The sequence below is a fragment of the Lygodium microphyllum genome, chromosome 23 (assembly GCF_053477565.2).
Source record: "Lygodium microphyllum isolate KBCC chromosome 23, Lygodium_microphyllum_v1.1.10, whole genome shotgun sequence".
NCBI lineage: Eukaryota > Viridiplantae > Streptophyta > Polypodiopsida > Schizaeales > Lygodiaceae > Lygodium > Lygodium microphyllum.
Window position 1 is genome coordinate 118462250 of NC_141157.1, and position 15291 is coordinate 118477540.

The following is a 15291-nucleotide window of genomic DNA, read 5'->3' on the forward strand; positions in this document are numbered from 1 at the left end:
TAATGCATGCTCATCTCTAGAGGTACTTGGTTCTTCCTTAGTTTTTAGCTTCTTTTCCTCTTCTAACAGTGATGCCTGGATATCAACAAGTTCAGGATTTGGCATGTTGATTAAGGTTGTTGATACATTATTATATTCAGGAGGCAAGCTCTTAAGTAGAACACCAATGCAAACATCTTCATCCATTTTAATGTTGATTCCTGCAAGTTGGGTTAGGAGTCCTTCCATGTAATTGAGATGTGTGGCAAGTGATGTACTGGACTTCATTTCAAGTCTGAAGAACTCAATCAGGAGATCATACTTTGATGATTTAGATTGTGCACCAAACAGGGTGTCAAGTCTTTTCCATGTATCCTGTGAGGTCTCACAGTTATCCACATGATGGATATAACTATCGTCTAGCGCCAGTTTGATAATGGCCTGGGCTCTGTCATCATTCTTTTGCCAAGTAGTTGCAAGGTCTGCGTCCCGAGGTTTCTTCTCTTTGCCATTTGTGATGGCCCAGAGACCCTTTTTCATCAAGATGAGCTTGATGCGGGTTTGCCAGGTGTGGAACCCGACTCCTTTGAATCGAGCATTTGGAGAATCTTTTCCCATGTTGAGGTTGCAAGAGCAGCAGCAAATCAATACCAGAATTCTGAGATTTTATCAGTAGAAGAGCAGAATGCAGTGTGTCAAGAGACACAGTTAATGACAGTGTGAAAATACACTATGTCAGTGTTGATGTTTGAGCTTGGGATCGTTCGGTCGTTCTTCAAATCTTCTCAGGTTCTTCCCCTCCTTGATTTGATGCTGATACTTTCAAATCTGAGTGACAGTACTTTAATGAACTTCAGAGAGTATTGCTCAGTGATTAAAATCACTGTTGATAACTTCAGTGAGAGAAATAGTGAAAAATGTCAGAATTTTGAAGCTTTGGCTATGGCTTTTGCATTAGGGTTTCTGGGGGCAGCTTGGTTTTTTGCTGATTGCAGGAGCTACAGTGGATCATTTTCAAAAAATTTTATATGCCTAGGAAGCTGACTTCATGGGCTATCAAAGCCCCATGATAATCGTCAACATCGTGGATTGTATGCAGTACGCAGGCAGCTCGAACGTAAGCAGGTGCAATTCTGATAGATTTCCGCAATTTCCGCAATGCTGGAGTCAAGGCATAGTAATGCAGTCTATTTTTGTTACAGGATGAATCGCCTTGAGTAGAGGAACAACTCCCTAGAAGAAATCGTGGGCTGAAATGGCCTGGTTGAGGAGTTATTGAAGCTCCAAGTAAGGTAGGTCCTGTCTGGCTATGGCAGACACAGAGCAGAGATTGAGGATTTTCACAATGCTGAGCTCCAGATGGTCCAATGTCCTGGATTGATGTGATACAGGGAAGCTTTGTGAGTTGGAGAATACTTTTCTAGAAGGAAGCTCCAAGAGATTTCACCTGTGGAGTGAGGTATAAGCAGCTCAATCTGAAAGGGTGCTGCTGGCTATGGCTGCCATGGAAGCTTCAGTGAGAGTAGAGTTGGGAGATGAAGTCATGAGCTGACATTGAGTTGCACTGAGGTTGAGAGGAATCAAGAGAGGCTAGAGAAGCAATGCCATGCCCAACTGGGCTCTGATACCATGTGAGAAATGCGGGATCTAGAGCATGGCAAAACCGGAAGCTATGGAGGATGAAATGAGAAGTGTGGACTCATGATGGAGAAGACAAAGACACTGTTTGTTACACAAGTGAATTAGGTTCCAAGATTGAGACTTGGACTCATAAACACAATCTTGTGTATGTGGACAATGACATTGACACTTCACTAAAAAGAAAAGAGTACTATCATTTTGCATTAAGAAAGGAAGCGAGTACAATGCTTTATAGGAAAGTAGGAAACTGCAGTAGGCACCATTGTGCATATGGGATAAGGTAGCCTGCATATCCTTGAATCTGAGGCTCCATACAAAGAGGCTGTTTAGGGAGTGTGATTGCTGATTCTCAACAACATTCATCCTATTGGTCAGTGTGACATTAAACCTAGCGTTCTCAACATGCAGGTCACCCTAGACCTGGAGCCTGCATGGCTAAACACACTGACTCCTATCCCCGTGTCTATGATTTGTTTCCTTGTTGTATCTTCTAGTGTTAGGACTGGCAAGACTACACGCATCTACATGTCTTCCTAGAAAGTGTTGACATGTAAGGTCCTGGGCACTCAGTGCAACGTCAAGATTGGTATCTGTGTCAATGCATTGTAGTCATGCAAGTCAACTGCCCCTTGCTGAGGCGAAACTTCCACCCATTGTTTCAACTCTTGCCATAACATCGGATGCTGCCTAAGCAAGTCTCCAAAGCTCAAAGTTACTGGGGTGGTTACTAGCGTTGTAAGAACATCGCTAGTTGCTTGCTTATCTCCTAATTCTACACTCCTTGGGTAATGCCCCTAGCTAGCTTGTTGGCTCATGGTATTCAAGATTTCCCTATTTGACACACTGTTTGAGGTGTAGTGGCATCTCTAGACTTCGGTCACATAGGTAAAACTAGTGTGCTCACACTAGCGAGATCATCAATTTCATCCTCCAAAATGGGCTCAGCGTCCTTTAAGTGTTCCTGGACTTCTCTCACCCACACCTTGACTTTATCTATGGCTTCGAGTTGGCACTTTGGATTGTGGTACTCCCCAACCTTAGCACTCCCTTTTTCCATAGTGTTCAGAGTGGATGTTCCTGCCTCTGTGTCCATGACTTTCTTCCTTTGTGGGTAGTGTCATGGCACTCTCAATTTTAAGCGATGACCTTTTATTTGCTTTTCTTCTTCCTTTGCCTATGGCTCTTCTTTCCTATTGAGGCTGCGTCCATGTTGCTAGGCCCTGGCACTGATATGCCGGCTTGCTTCATCTGTGCTCGGGTCATAACATGCAATGGGATGGGCATAGCCTCTCAATCAAGAGTTTCAACTCCAAATAGCGCCAATGGTACTAATGGAATGATTGTCGAGCTAGAAGATGGTTTTCGTCTAGGTCATTCGGCAAATTGATGGGTGATTCCACACTCTATGCATCTGAGGTTAGGCTTTTCTTGGTTGGCTTGCTCCCTCTCGGGGCAATGTGAGGACATGTGCCCTCAGTGACCGCAAGTCCAATAAGCAATCAACTCTTGGGTCTACCCTCCTAGGCCCCTACCTCTACCTCTGCCTAATGCCATTATCGAAATTGGACGATAGTCCATAAGGATCAAATTGCCCTTTCATCGTATAAGATGTAAGGGTTTACATATGCCTCTCTGTCATTTGGCTCCTCCATGTAGTGGACTAGAGCATCGCTCTGGTGGGTGGGTTACAAAAGGTCCTATGTGGTGTAGGTATGCTTGTGGGGTTAATTTCCATCCTAGGGATGGCTAGTTTTGTGTCATTAGGTATTGGAAGAACCAATGGGGCTCCCCTCCCAATCAAATTCAGTGGCCTACTCCCTAAGTATGATTGGTTGTAAGAGTGTGAGTATGGAAGTCTTCTTGGAAGTCTACAATGCATGGCATCATGACCAAACCTACCGCAATTGGCACAAGGTCAAGACCAAGCTAGTAGGTGGTTTTTGTCACAATGCACGCATTGGACATATAGACACATAGGTATCCTTACCATTCCTTACAGTCTAGCTAGCTCCATCTTCATTTCTACCAGCTACTCTTGACTCTAGTCAGTGCTTTTCCTTATATCTTGGGTGCTTGGGGCTGACCATCTGCTAGATGTTGTGGCCCTTTCTAGGGATCTAGGGTCAACTTCGTTCTGATTAGAGCTCCTAGAGGTTCTCTCCTTGAGCTTGTCATCCACTAGTATAGCCTCTTCAAAGACCTTAGCTAGTGCATCTCTCTACAAGCTCGAGTTTCCTACCGAGGCCTTGTAGTGTTCCTAACTACATATTCCATTGATAAAGACTGTGGAGACCACTCTCTTAGTGGGTCATTCATTAGTTGGAATCCTCTTATAGAGACTCTGCACTTGGGTAACATAGTCCCTAATGTTTTGTTTGTCCTTCTCCTTGATATTCATCAATCGACCTATGAGATTGTGAGAGTACCCAACCTCAGAGAATCTCTTAATGAAGAGATTATCAAGGTTGTTGAAGTTTTTTGCGCTTTACAGCGTCTAAGCTTGGGTACCATGTCCTACCCTTATCGCCTAGGCATAGGCTAAAAGCTTGTGAGCACTGAGCAAGATCAATGAGGCCGTTAGCCTCACAGACCTACTTGAATTTCTCTATGAAACTATAACAATTGTTGTCTAGCTATTTCTTTACGACTACAGGGATCTTTGATTGGCTCTTGGAGCTCTGGATGACTCCTAATCCTATAAGCAATGAGGTTGCTAAGGCTTTAGCGCTTTGCTCTGCTGATGTATTGTCAATTAGCCTCTTTGTGAGAAGCTTGCTCAGTGTTAAGTCTGCCTCTAGTGCTCTCTCACTCTCTCTCTGCATTAGGTCCTGTTCAATTCCTATTCACTAGAGCTAACACACACTGGACTTCTCGTATCTCTATGTCCTGCTGCAATTTCCTAGTATTTTGCTCCTAGTTGTAGGCTATGATGCTTTGTAGCGCCTTACATGCTAATTTCCTCTCTTCCTCAATGTCTATGATGATGTCCTCTGATGGCCTACCATGGTGGTCCGTTCAAGTTTGTAGATCGGACTTACTCACCATTTGTTGGATTTCGACTAGGAAATCTCCCAAGTTGAGTCGCTTTCGTGGTTTGCACTTGTTTTTGCCATGTTTGCGGCCTCTTGCTCCACCAAGTTGTTGATGAGGTTGAGCAAGTTAGGCAGTGTTGCGCCTCCAATAGTGTTGATCCTTCTACGCATCTGGCTTTCTATATCGAGATTCTCTCTCGGTCCTATAGATCAAGACTCTCCCATCTCAGTTTGAGGGTCATCTCCTATTGGTGGTTTTGTTCTGCTTATTATGTGTGAGTGTGTTCTTTTCTTTATTACAAACTATCCTCAACTTATATACACTTTGAGTGCATGTGGTGTTCTTTTCATGCACTCTATGCAAAATCAGGCTTTCAATTTTTTTAACTGCACTTGAAGTGTCAAAAATAGTATAGTGTGCACATGTAGGATGACATGTGCAACTCTCAAGCTCCCTTCTACGTCCTCAACCAAGTATGGCTCCATGCTCAGTTGTTGGTCGCTCCTAGTGGTCTCTAAGGCCTCTACTACATCTTTTAGCAACTCGATCAATTTATAATCGGGGTCTATAGGTCGATTTGTGGCTCTAAGTAGGCTGGATAGCTAGCATTGCTTCTAGGTCTGCAAGTCACACTACGAGCAGTCAGGAGGCTCCATGAGCCGTCCGACGCATCTGGAAGGCTACCGAAAGGTGCTCTGCTTTGCAAGGGATGCACTAGATTTGTCAATTTTCATTTCCAACTTGGACCAACTTGAGAGGGTTTGATTCTCAGTGTTCGATTCTCAAGATCGAACGTCTGAGTGTGGGCAGTTCAACTTTTGCGAGTCTGAGTGTCTGATGAGCCGATAGTCTGACTCAGATGAGTTATGCATCCGATTGGATGGGTCACAAGGGGTCCAAATTTGATTGTTAGTTTGCATTTGATCAGATGGTTCAAATAGTCACTGAGCATTCAATTTTTGAGAATCGAACACCGTCTGATGATCCAAAATTGGACACCCGAGTTCGATTATGGGAATTAGACTTTGAGATGATCTGGTCTGATTTCGACGGTGCAACAACTACAATGGAAAAATCTTTATTCGTGGTGCTGATTTAATGCATGTAAGGTCACACACACCTCCAGAATGCAATAATGGGCAAGCGGCCAGGTTCATATATTCTTGGAATGCCCTGAAAATTCCCGCACAAGGTAATGGATCTGTCACAAGCCCTAAGTATCTCTCTTCTCTCTTCTCTCTCTCTCTCTCTCTCTCTCTCTCTCTCTCTCTCTCTCTCTCTCTCTCTCTCTCTCTCTCTCTCTCTCTCTCATTGCTGAAGCTAAAAATGGGCCCTCAACCCCCCTTCCTTGGGTCTTAAACATTTTTTCTAATGCCTGAGTGTTGCCTCATTAGTGCTCATGCCTTATCAATGGATTTCAACACCATTTTTTCCCCTGTTTTTTCCATGTTTTGGGCATGTTTACGATAGCAACCCTAAAGCAATTTGCTTCGATCTCTCGATCCTATCCTACTCTAAATGCAACAAAAATCAAAACTCAAGTACTGAAATGATTTATCCTAATTGCTGAATCATCAAAACCCGAAATACTTACTTGCATTGAAGATTAAACTCTGAAATCTCCTACCCATATCAAGCATCGATTCGAGGATGAAACCCTACTTCGATGCTCGATTTGAAGCGTGCAAGTGCTCAAGCTTGAATCTGCTGGTCCCGACAACGGAACCAAAATGTAGTGGGAGCTCATGCTGGACTGTTAAGACCCACAGAGATCGCTTATTGTTCAAGTGTTTCAAGCAAGCTCTAATGGCTATCTCTCACCTAATCAACACACTTTCGATCATCCTAAGGGTGTAGTGAGCTTACATTGATGCCCAAATGAGTGGCCTCCTCCCTCAAGCACTCCGATAGCTCCACGATCCTAAATGCAAGCTCAAGTAACCTCAAGCCTCCTCCCTCAAGCTCCATCCTCCACAACCATGCGTGAGAAAAGACAATAGAAGAGAAGGAGAGAGGAGAAGATGGAGAGCTTCTCTCCTAATATTGAAAAATTTGGCATAAAAACTAAGTTTTGATCACCTAAAATGACTATTTCTATAGAAGAAAATATGGATATCTGAAGATATCCATAGAAAAGTATATACCAACATGTGATAAGGTATCTCTCAAGTTGAGAACCTTGTTGCGAAATAATGATAAATTTTTGAAGAGAGGTCTTTGGAAAAGAAAATCATTGATCGTGGAAATTTTGAGTGACTATGTACATGCATATTACCACAATATCATGAAAACAAAGTAGGCTAACTTTAGAGAAGTTTGTTAGGGGAGAAGCCTTCATTTGTTGCTTGAACTTTGCCATTTTTTTAATATTCTAGGACAATGAGAGGTATATCAATGGGAGGAATATCTCTCCATCATTCATCTCTACTATGAAAATGATGGTAGTAATAGCTCTTGTTTCTACTACTTGTAGGAAAGTGACAGAGGATTGTCTCTTTTCCACAATAGACTTGCACATACAATGATGGAATGATTGTTGCAATTTTCCTCATATAAAAGGATGATGAGGATATCACTTATTCAGGGCTTTTCCAAAGTGAGCTATAGAGGGTTGTGATTCCTCCATCATAGATGGTTTGTGCAACATGTGGTCTAGTGGATAATATTTCTTAATCCTAATGCTATTCTTTTATAACCCTCGGTGAGCTCCTTTTCTTTCCAACTCCACGTTATTTATGTTGGATATAATAATGTAAGGGCCTAGTCTATGGTACTTGAGTTTCTACTTGTTGTCCTTAATCAAGATTAACAATCTCCTTCAAATTAACTTGATTAATATGTTGGTTGGCATCTAACTTAATATAGGCTCTTAGCATGCTAGTTGTTAGGCAAGGAGGACAGGTGTCAAACTCATGGAAAATCTTATAGGAAATTTTGTGGACCAAAAAAGTGGTGTCAAATTTTTCTTACTAGCCCAAGAAATAGGCATTCATTGTTCCAATGAGGAATAAAACAAGAAATTTGGTCATCAAACCAACCCATGCATTTTCTTAGGGATAGTATGGTGTCGATTTCTTACGAATGAGCATGAAGGTATTGACGAGATACCCCTTTTCTTTATTCATGATGTGTGCCTTTAATTGTCTTGTAAGGTCATACTTCCCCAAACTAACTTGGTAATTGTCCTACTGTTAGCCTTTAGGTGGGATTTTCTTTAGCCAACACTACTTTGTATGTCGAGCACTACACCAATGTGAATGCTCTAGCGTGCTTTAGATTCAGGACAAGATGCAATTGACCCCAAGCATCATCAATTTTTTGAAAAGTGAGCATCTCACTTTGTAGCGCTAGTTAGTTTGACCATTAACATACATAAGCAAGCTTATTCTAGTTTTCGCGTTTAAGGCCAACTTGATTGAGATTGAATGGCTTTTCCAACTATGACAATAGTATTGGCATTAGTATATGAATTGTCAGAGCACACTATTAAGCTCTTATTATCAGCAATTGGCCTACCAAGAATTTTTTATATTGTGTTTTCTAAACATTATGGGGCAAAGGAGCATTGTCCCTTTACAGGAGGCTAGGATTGAAGACAGACACCGTGGCTCATAGTCACGAGCCTTAACTAGCTCAACTATTCATTTTGTTGGTTGTGATTTTTTTTCAATAATTCTACAATTTCATTGCCTCAAGAAAGTTATAAAAATTCGTAAAACTATAGACAACTTCTAGATTAGGATGACATGTAAAAGAAAGCATGTAGCTTTCAGCCAAATTGAGAGAATTTTATGTAAAAAGAGGGATTGACAAAATTGTGCAATCGTTGTTTTCAGGCAATGAACAACACTCCGAGGGGGAGATGAAGAAGGAGTGATCTGGCAGAATTCTGCCTAGGTGTGCTAGTAATTTACCCCCCTTTCGGAGCCAATGGAAGTATCAAATTGGCGATCTGAGTAGCATAGAGGAAGGTATTATTTTATACATGTTTTTGTCTATTAGAGTTATATCTTCTCATAATGCTAAAAGAAACTGACTTCTTTGTTAGTATTCTTCTTCATTTTCTATTTCTTTTTTTGAGTATTCTTCTACGTCTTCAATTTCTTTGAACCCCTTCTCTTCCGTCTACTCCTCTCCCTAAATCTACCTTTACCCTACTGTCTCTTATCTTCAAGAACTTGGCTTGAAACCTTCAACCCTTCTCTTATCTCTACCATCTCCGAAGTCTAAGCTCTTGAACCCCCATACATTCTTCTCTTGCCAAACCCCTATGGTGACCTTCAACCCTACGCGCTGCGACAACGTGTATGTAGGTCATGTCAAATTTTTTCTATAGGCTATATCAGATCCTACCCCACTTCCTCAGGAGTCTCCTCCTTCTATTCCTTCTTCTCCTCCTATGCAACCCAACTTAGATTCAGCAAATGTGCCCCTTGTCAGGTTCATTCGTAAAAAGCGCTACACACAAGCTGCTCCTAGCCGTGTCCTTGTTCCATTGCCTATGGTACAGACTCCCATACTTGAGGTGTCTCTTAGCTCCCTTTCCCCATTCCTTGCATATCCTGATTTATTTGAGGTATAATGGGAAGGTAAACTCGATTCACAAATTCCTTCATCTCTCCAGACATTCATTATTGGCACCCTGTTCTCCCAACTCGTCAAATATCCAAGCTAAAATGGAAATAGCTTTGACTTCATGTCTCTGGTCTATCTACACAAGAGTTTCTACCTCTTTGCAAGACAAGGTGGATTCCTTAACTTGTCAATTGAGCAATGTACTAGAAGATTTGGCTTCAGAAAGGTCTATCATGAGTGACATACATAAGCAAATGCAAGGAGCTACTGTTTTAATGGATTCTCAAAAAGCTACTATTAGAGAGTTGGAAGTTAAAGTTGCAAGATTAGAGCTAGATAAGGTGTCCATTACACAAAAGAAGGATGATGCTTTGGTAGAGATGCTTACTTTAGCCATGAAGCTTAGTCTTTGTGAGGGTGGATTAAAACATGCCCAAGTAACTGTGGAATCTCAATAGAAGCATATTGATGAGTTGTAGTCTAAAATAGTTACCCTCTCTGTTCCCCCTCATGCTCTTATTATTCCTTCTATTTTGCCTTCTAAAAAGAAGCTAGAGAATTCATAGGAACATCCTAGGTTGTGTGATATCTTTGATACTAAGGTGGAAAGGTTACAATATCGTATGGATTGTGTGCAGAAAGCTTTTACTCATTACAGTGAACTTGTCTCCCCTCTACCCTCTTTTTGGCTTATCATCAGCAAAGATTGGCCTACCAACCGTCCTTGTCACATGGATACGATGAAGTTGCTATTGAAGAAGATTGAAGTTGAAACTGATCAAAGCTAGTTGGAGGTTGAAGTTAAAGATTGCCTATATAACTATGTGCTGCAACACAGGATCTCTTATATCCTTTACTGATTTGTTTGGTTCTAGTTTGTCATACTAAGGATTGATCTATACTTTAAGGTGTTTTCCTTTCCTCAATCTGTTTGCTAGATCCAGATTATTTTAAAGAATGGATGGAGTAGTGATTGGTTGCTGCCTATTGGATGATTGTTGTGATGAAGATCAATGTGATGAGTTAGTATTTTGAGCTTTTATTTTCTTTTTCTACGGCTGTGAGGATGCTCCACGATTAAGTGTGTGGATATGTTGAGAGCTAAATTGACTTGTTTTTTGGGTTGATTTTTGTTGTTTTTGTGAGCTAAATGATTGATTTTGAGTATTTATTGATCAATTTTTTGTTGTGTTAGAAGTATCTTGGAATGTGTTAGGATGGGTTGAGTTGTTTGAGAAGCTTATGATAGTTTTTGGTTGAGATATGATGTTTTTATATGTTCTATGATGAGTTTGTTTGGTCCTGATAGGGTCCATTTTGCCTCTGTTTTGATCTAATTTGATATTTATTTGTGAGGTTAAGATTGTGAATAAGTCTTTTGAGGAATGATTGAGAGCGTGTTGAATGGTTTTGGATTGTTTGAGGTGGTTTTGGTTTCAAGATGTATGTGTTTTTGAGAGCGGAATTTAAATGCCTAAGACATGCCAAAAAGGAGTGGAATGATGCAAAATTTATGCTGAATTTAAAGCTCGACCGAAGTGGAAGATGTAGATTCAACAATTTTAAGTGAACGTGGAAGACAGAAATACAAATTTCAACCTTCACAGTGGCTACAGATTTTTCATAATTTTTATGACCACACTGGATCGAGGTAAGATGACTTTTTGGCCATTTGGGACTTCAAGGCGGAGGCGTAGGATTTTTCAAATCGTCAATTGAGCACTGGACAGGGATGAAGCAGAGTTAAATGATGACCAAGATTGTAAAAATAATGGCCATGGGCCTTTGGGGGGCCTTGGGTCCCCCCAAATTTTTGATGATTTGGGGAGGGGGCATTTTTTCCATGGCGGTCGTAACAAAACAAAACATCCTCTCCTACACAATGATTTTGAGAGGGGAATTTGAGGCAACAAAGAAGCAATTAAACATATGATATTAATGGAACCTTTGAATTTTTCACTCCCAATTGCTAGTTATCTTGAAAATAGCTATTGATGTCAATTTCCTTAAGAAACAATAGAATTTGATAAGGTGTTGACACCTTGAAGAGGATGCCCCCCTCAAGATTTAGTTGTAAGTGGTCCAGTGGCTTTTCCTAGGAATTGTCAAAATGTTAAATGTGATATATATGGTAAGTCCTCCAGCCACTTAGCTAGTACCTATTGGAATGAGATTAGCTCTCTCTAGCAAGGAAGTAAATAGCCAGGTTCAGTGAACCATCGAGTGCAAGGGAATAATCTCTAGCATTTTGAGCATTGCAGATAGTTTTGCATTGCTCTTAATCCATAGAAGTACATCTTTGGGGTGTCTTATGGGTTGTTATTGGGTCATGTGGTTAGTTCAACCGGTATTGTGGCTGACCCTGAAAAGATAAAGGTCATGGTCACTATAAGCTACCACACACTCCAAAAGAGGTACACAACTGTCTGTCCAGTGGAATATTATCAAAGATTCATCAATAAATTGATAGAAAGAATGTTGCCATTGGCAAACCTATTATCTTTTAACTGTCTATTTAATTGGAGTGAAGCATGTCAAGTATCTTTTGAGGATGTGAAGCAAGAACTAGCGAAAGCACCAATCTTAATAACATCCAAAAGAGGTGAGGTCTTTTATATATTTTCAACAACAACAATGCATAGTATTAGCTACTATTAAGCCCAAATTTGGAAAGAGAAATGGCATCATCCAATCTCCTTTGCTAGCCATAAATTGGGGATATCTGAAATTATATATATATATATATGAAAAAATTGTGCCTTGGAATGGTTTTCATGACAAAGAAATTTAGGGACTATATTCTTTATGAGAAGGTGGTATTTTTTACGAAGGCAGAAGGACTTAGACTGTTGATGAACAAGTGGGAGCTGCTTGATCATTTAGCCAAGTGGTTAATCACTTTACAAGAGTTTAATTATGAGATTAGGAGTAAGCCACCAAAGTTTCAGGGCATTGTGGAATGTCTTGTGGATTTCAGGGAGCCAAGGAAATTTTTGGTTGAAGGAAGTGACATTGAAGGTTTATTTAAAATTGATACAGCTTCCATCTCTTCTTGGTATGCAAACTATAACACATTATCTCTCTATAGGAGAGGTTGGGGCTGCTCTATCAAAGTCTGAGAAGAGAAAGATTAAGTAGCAAGCATCACGCTTTTTGATTATAGTGGATGTCTTGTATCAGAAAGGTGTGGATGAGATTTATTGTTGATGTGTAGTACCCAATGAGGTACCATTTATTCTTGAGGAATGCCATGATTCAACATGTAGGAGACATTTTGTTGGGCGGCTTACTAGCCTAAAAGCTCTATGTGCTAGATATTGGCGGCCATCGATTTTCCAAGATGCTTTTAATTATGTTAAGTGCTCTGATGTCTATCAAAGGTACAATGCCACGGAGAATTGTAAGCAGCCGTTGAATCCTATTTTAGTTCCATTATCCTTTGAAAAATGGGATATCGATTTTGTTAGACCAACATACCCTTCATTGACTACGTGAACGCGTTATATTATTGTAGTGATGGATTGCTTTTCAAAGTGGTTAGAAGCTTGAGCAACGATGAAGGATAACACTAAGGAGATGGCCAATTTTATTATGGAACAAATTATTTGCCATTTTGGTCCACCTAAGGAGTTAGTGTTTGACCAAGGGACACACTTTTTGAATAAGGATATAGTAGCCTTAACGAAAGCTTTGAAGATTAAACACAATAAAACCACCCCATATAATCCGCAAGCAAATGGCCAAGTCAAGAGTATGAATAAATAGCTTGTAGGGATGTTATCCAAGATAGTGTTTGAAAGTAAGCGAGATTGGGATAAGAAATTGTTTGTGGTAGTTTGGGCTTACAATACGATATTTATGAGAGCTACATGCCACACCCCATTCAAGCTAGTATATGGGGAAGAGTGTGTCTTACCATTGGAAATAGAGCTTCCCACTATGCGATTTGCTCTCAATCATTTGTTAGATGAGGCAAAAGCATTGTCAGAAAGATTGATTTCTCTTGTGCATCTTGATGAAATTTGATTCCAGGCTCTATTATATCAAGAGGTAGGGAAGAAGAGAATAAAAGTGCTTCATGACCTTCGGGCTAAGAAATAATACTCTATCATTTTTTCCTCATCTTGACTTTCTTTAGGTTGGCATTCTTTGGGATAGAAATAGTCGGTGTAGAGGTATTTTCCTTCTGGGTGGTAGTTGATGGGAAAATCTTCGGGGTAGTAGTATCCATCTTCTTCAGGAGGATATTCGTTGTAGAGGCATTGGCCTTCAAGATAGCTTTCTGGGTAGTAGTCTTTAGGATAATAGTTGGGGTCATAGCAGTCGGCTCCTTGTTGGGGGACTAGGTGTTCCAAGATCTAGGCCGAGCTCACCCTCTCCCTTGTCTTCTTCTTCATCTTCATCTAACCAACGATCTTCTTCTTCATTCACTTGTTTTTGGTTGGCTTCACACCATTCTTCAGCTCTTGGACTCTTTCAACTCTTATTTACCTCAAGTATAGTTCGACCCATTGTTTGGCTTCTTCAGATCCAGAGGCAGTCTCCCAGTTCCACCTTAGCATGATTTCTTCTTACAGCTCCATGTTGAGGTCTCGGGCCATCCTTACTTGCCATAGCTTGGCCCTCTCTCACACCATGATCAACTAGTAGTCAACCTCCTCATGGTCTTTATCCAGCTCTTTAGCTTTCTATTCGAGATTATGCAATACATCTATCCTTTGTGGGTCTTCTCCAATGCTTTAGTGGTCTTCCTTGTCTGCTTAATCAGTTTGAGCCGCAACTCTTTTTTCTTGTATGTGATTTTGAGCCAGTGACATAACTCGTCTTCCTCTTCAAAGAAAGTATCATTCCATAGCTTCAGCTCTCTCTAAGACATTTTTGAATGGTATGCCACGCGTCCCTATCACGCCATGGCTCCCTCTCAACTTTGTTGGCATAGTAGGTTTTCTCCCAATTTCCACTAGGTAAGTAACATGTCCGGGGGGAGGACACTGCGACATGGAGTATCACATCGTGTTGTGTTGTGTCGTGTTGGGATCATCGTGTCGCATATTATAGATCAAGCTTTTGTAGCTAGTTAGAAAGGTAAAGGAAAATCTTCTTTTTCTACCAATAAGCATAAATCAACAAATCCTATTTAGATAAAAAAGATTGATAAGAATGTGAAGACACCAAAGAGAAATATGTTTTGTAGGTATGTAGGAAAAAATATAGATAATTTAGAATAGTCCTAAATTAGCTACCAAGTGCTATGGACTTTCATAGGACTTCAAGTCATAACCTATCATGACACATAAACAGACACAACGAAAAGACACACAAGACATATCAATAAAGAATCCTTTGTATTCATGATATAAAAAGATATAACATTAAGATATATCTCAAGACTACGCCCCGTGATGTTACACATGTGAGAGTTCACTATTGAGTATAGAGAATCACATATAGAGTGAAAACTAAGCAGAGCTCAGAGTCACTACTACTCGTTACATAAGTGTTTCTGGCTTCAACACCATGGTATAACTACAAAGTCCATACCTTTATACCCCTCCAGGCTCCCCCCCCCCCCCAAACGAAAAAAGAAATTGTAGTGGGAATAGCTCCTTCGTATAGCCCCAAGTGTGAGAGTGAGAGTCCTTGGGGTTCCACCCACGCACTCCCCAATATTGACCTCCTGGATTATTAAAAAAATAATTAATGAGATACGTCCTTAACTTAGGTGAAATTTGGTGGATAAAACATCGTATTTATTCGACAATGGCGGCTTGGCGGGGATGCGTGGGAGTACGGAGAACGCACCTGTCGCTGGCAGCTGCCTCTGCAGCAGCCGTGGCTATTCTCGAACTGAACACTACTTCCCACCTTGAAGGTGCAAGGCAGCCAGGTAATGCTTAGAAAGAGATGGGTTTGCACCATTATGAGAAAATGAGCCGCTTGAGGTCCAGGCTACTTTTTGTTACAGAATTTGATTGAATGGATTGGTTGTGAATATGGATGGCAATGCAATATGATATACAGTGTATGCTCAGAAGATATAAGGCTGACACCGTGGGTAGGCAC

The 15291-nt window shown here is 40.8% G+C and overlaps 1 protein-coding gene across 4 annotated transcripts in view; it reads left to right on the forward strand.

Annotated features, from left to right (window-relative positions):
* The first annotated feature begins 14863 nt into the window (after positions 1 to 14863).
* Positions 14864 to 15291, forward strand: part of LOC148016664 (uncharacterized) — a 124287-nt gene continuing 123859 nt past the window's right edge. Inside the window, exon 1 of one of the 4 annotated variants that reach the window (XM_087663733.1) lies at positions 14864 to 15115. In XM_087663733.1, the coding sequence (XP_087519859.1) occupies positions 14929 to 15115 (187 nt within the window). In that variant the 5' untranslated portion in view covers positions 14864 to 14928. The remainder of the gene's footprint in view (positions 15116 to 15291) is intronic. The other 3 variants (XM_087663734.1, XM_087663731.1, XM_087663732.1) reach the window with 3 other exon arrangements.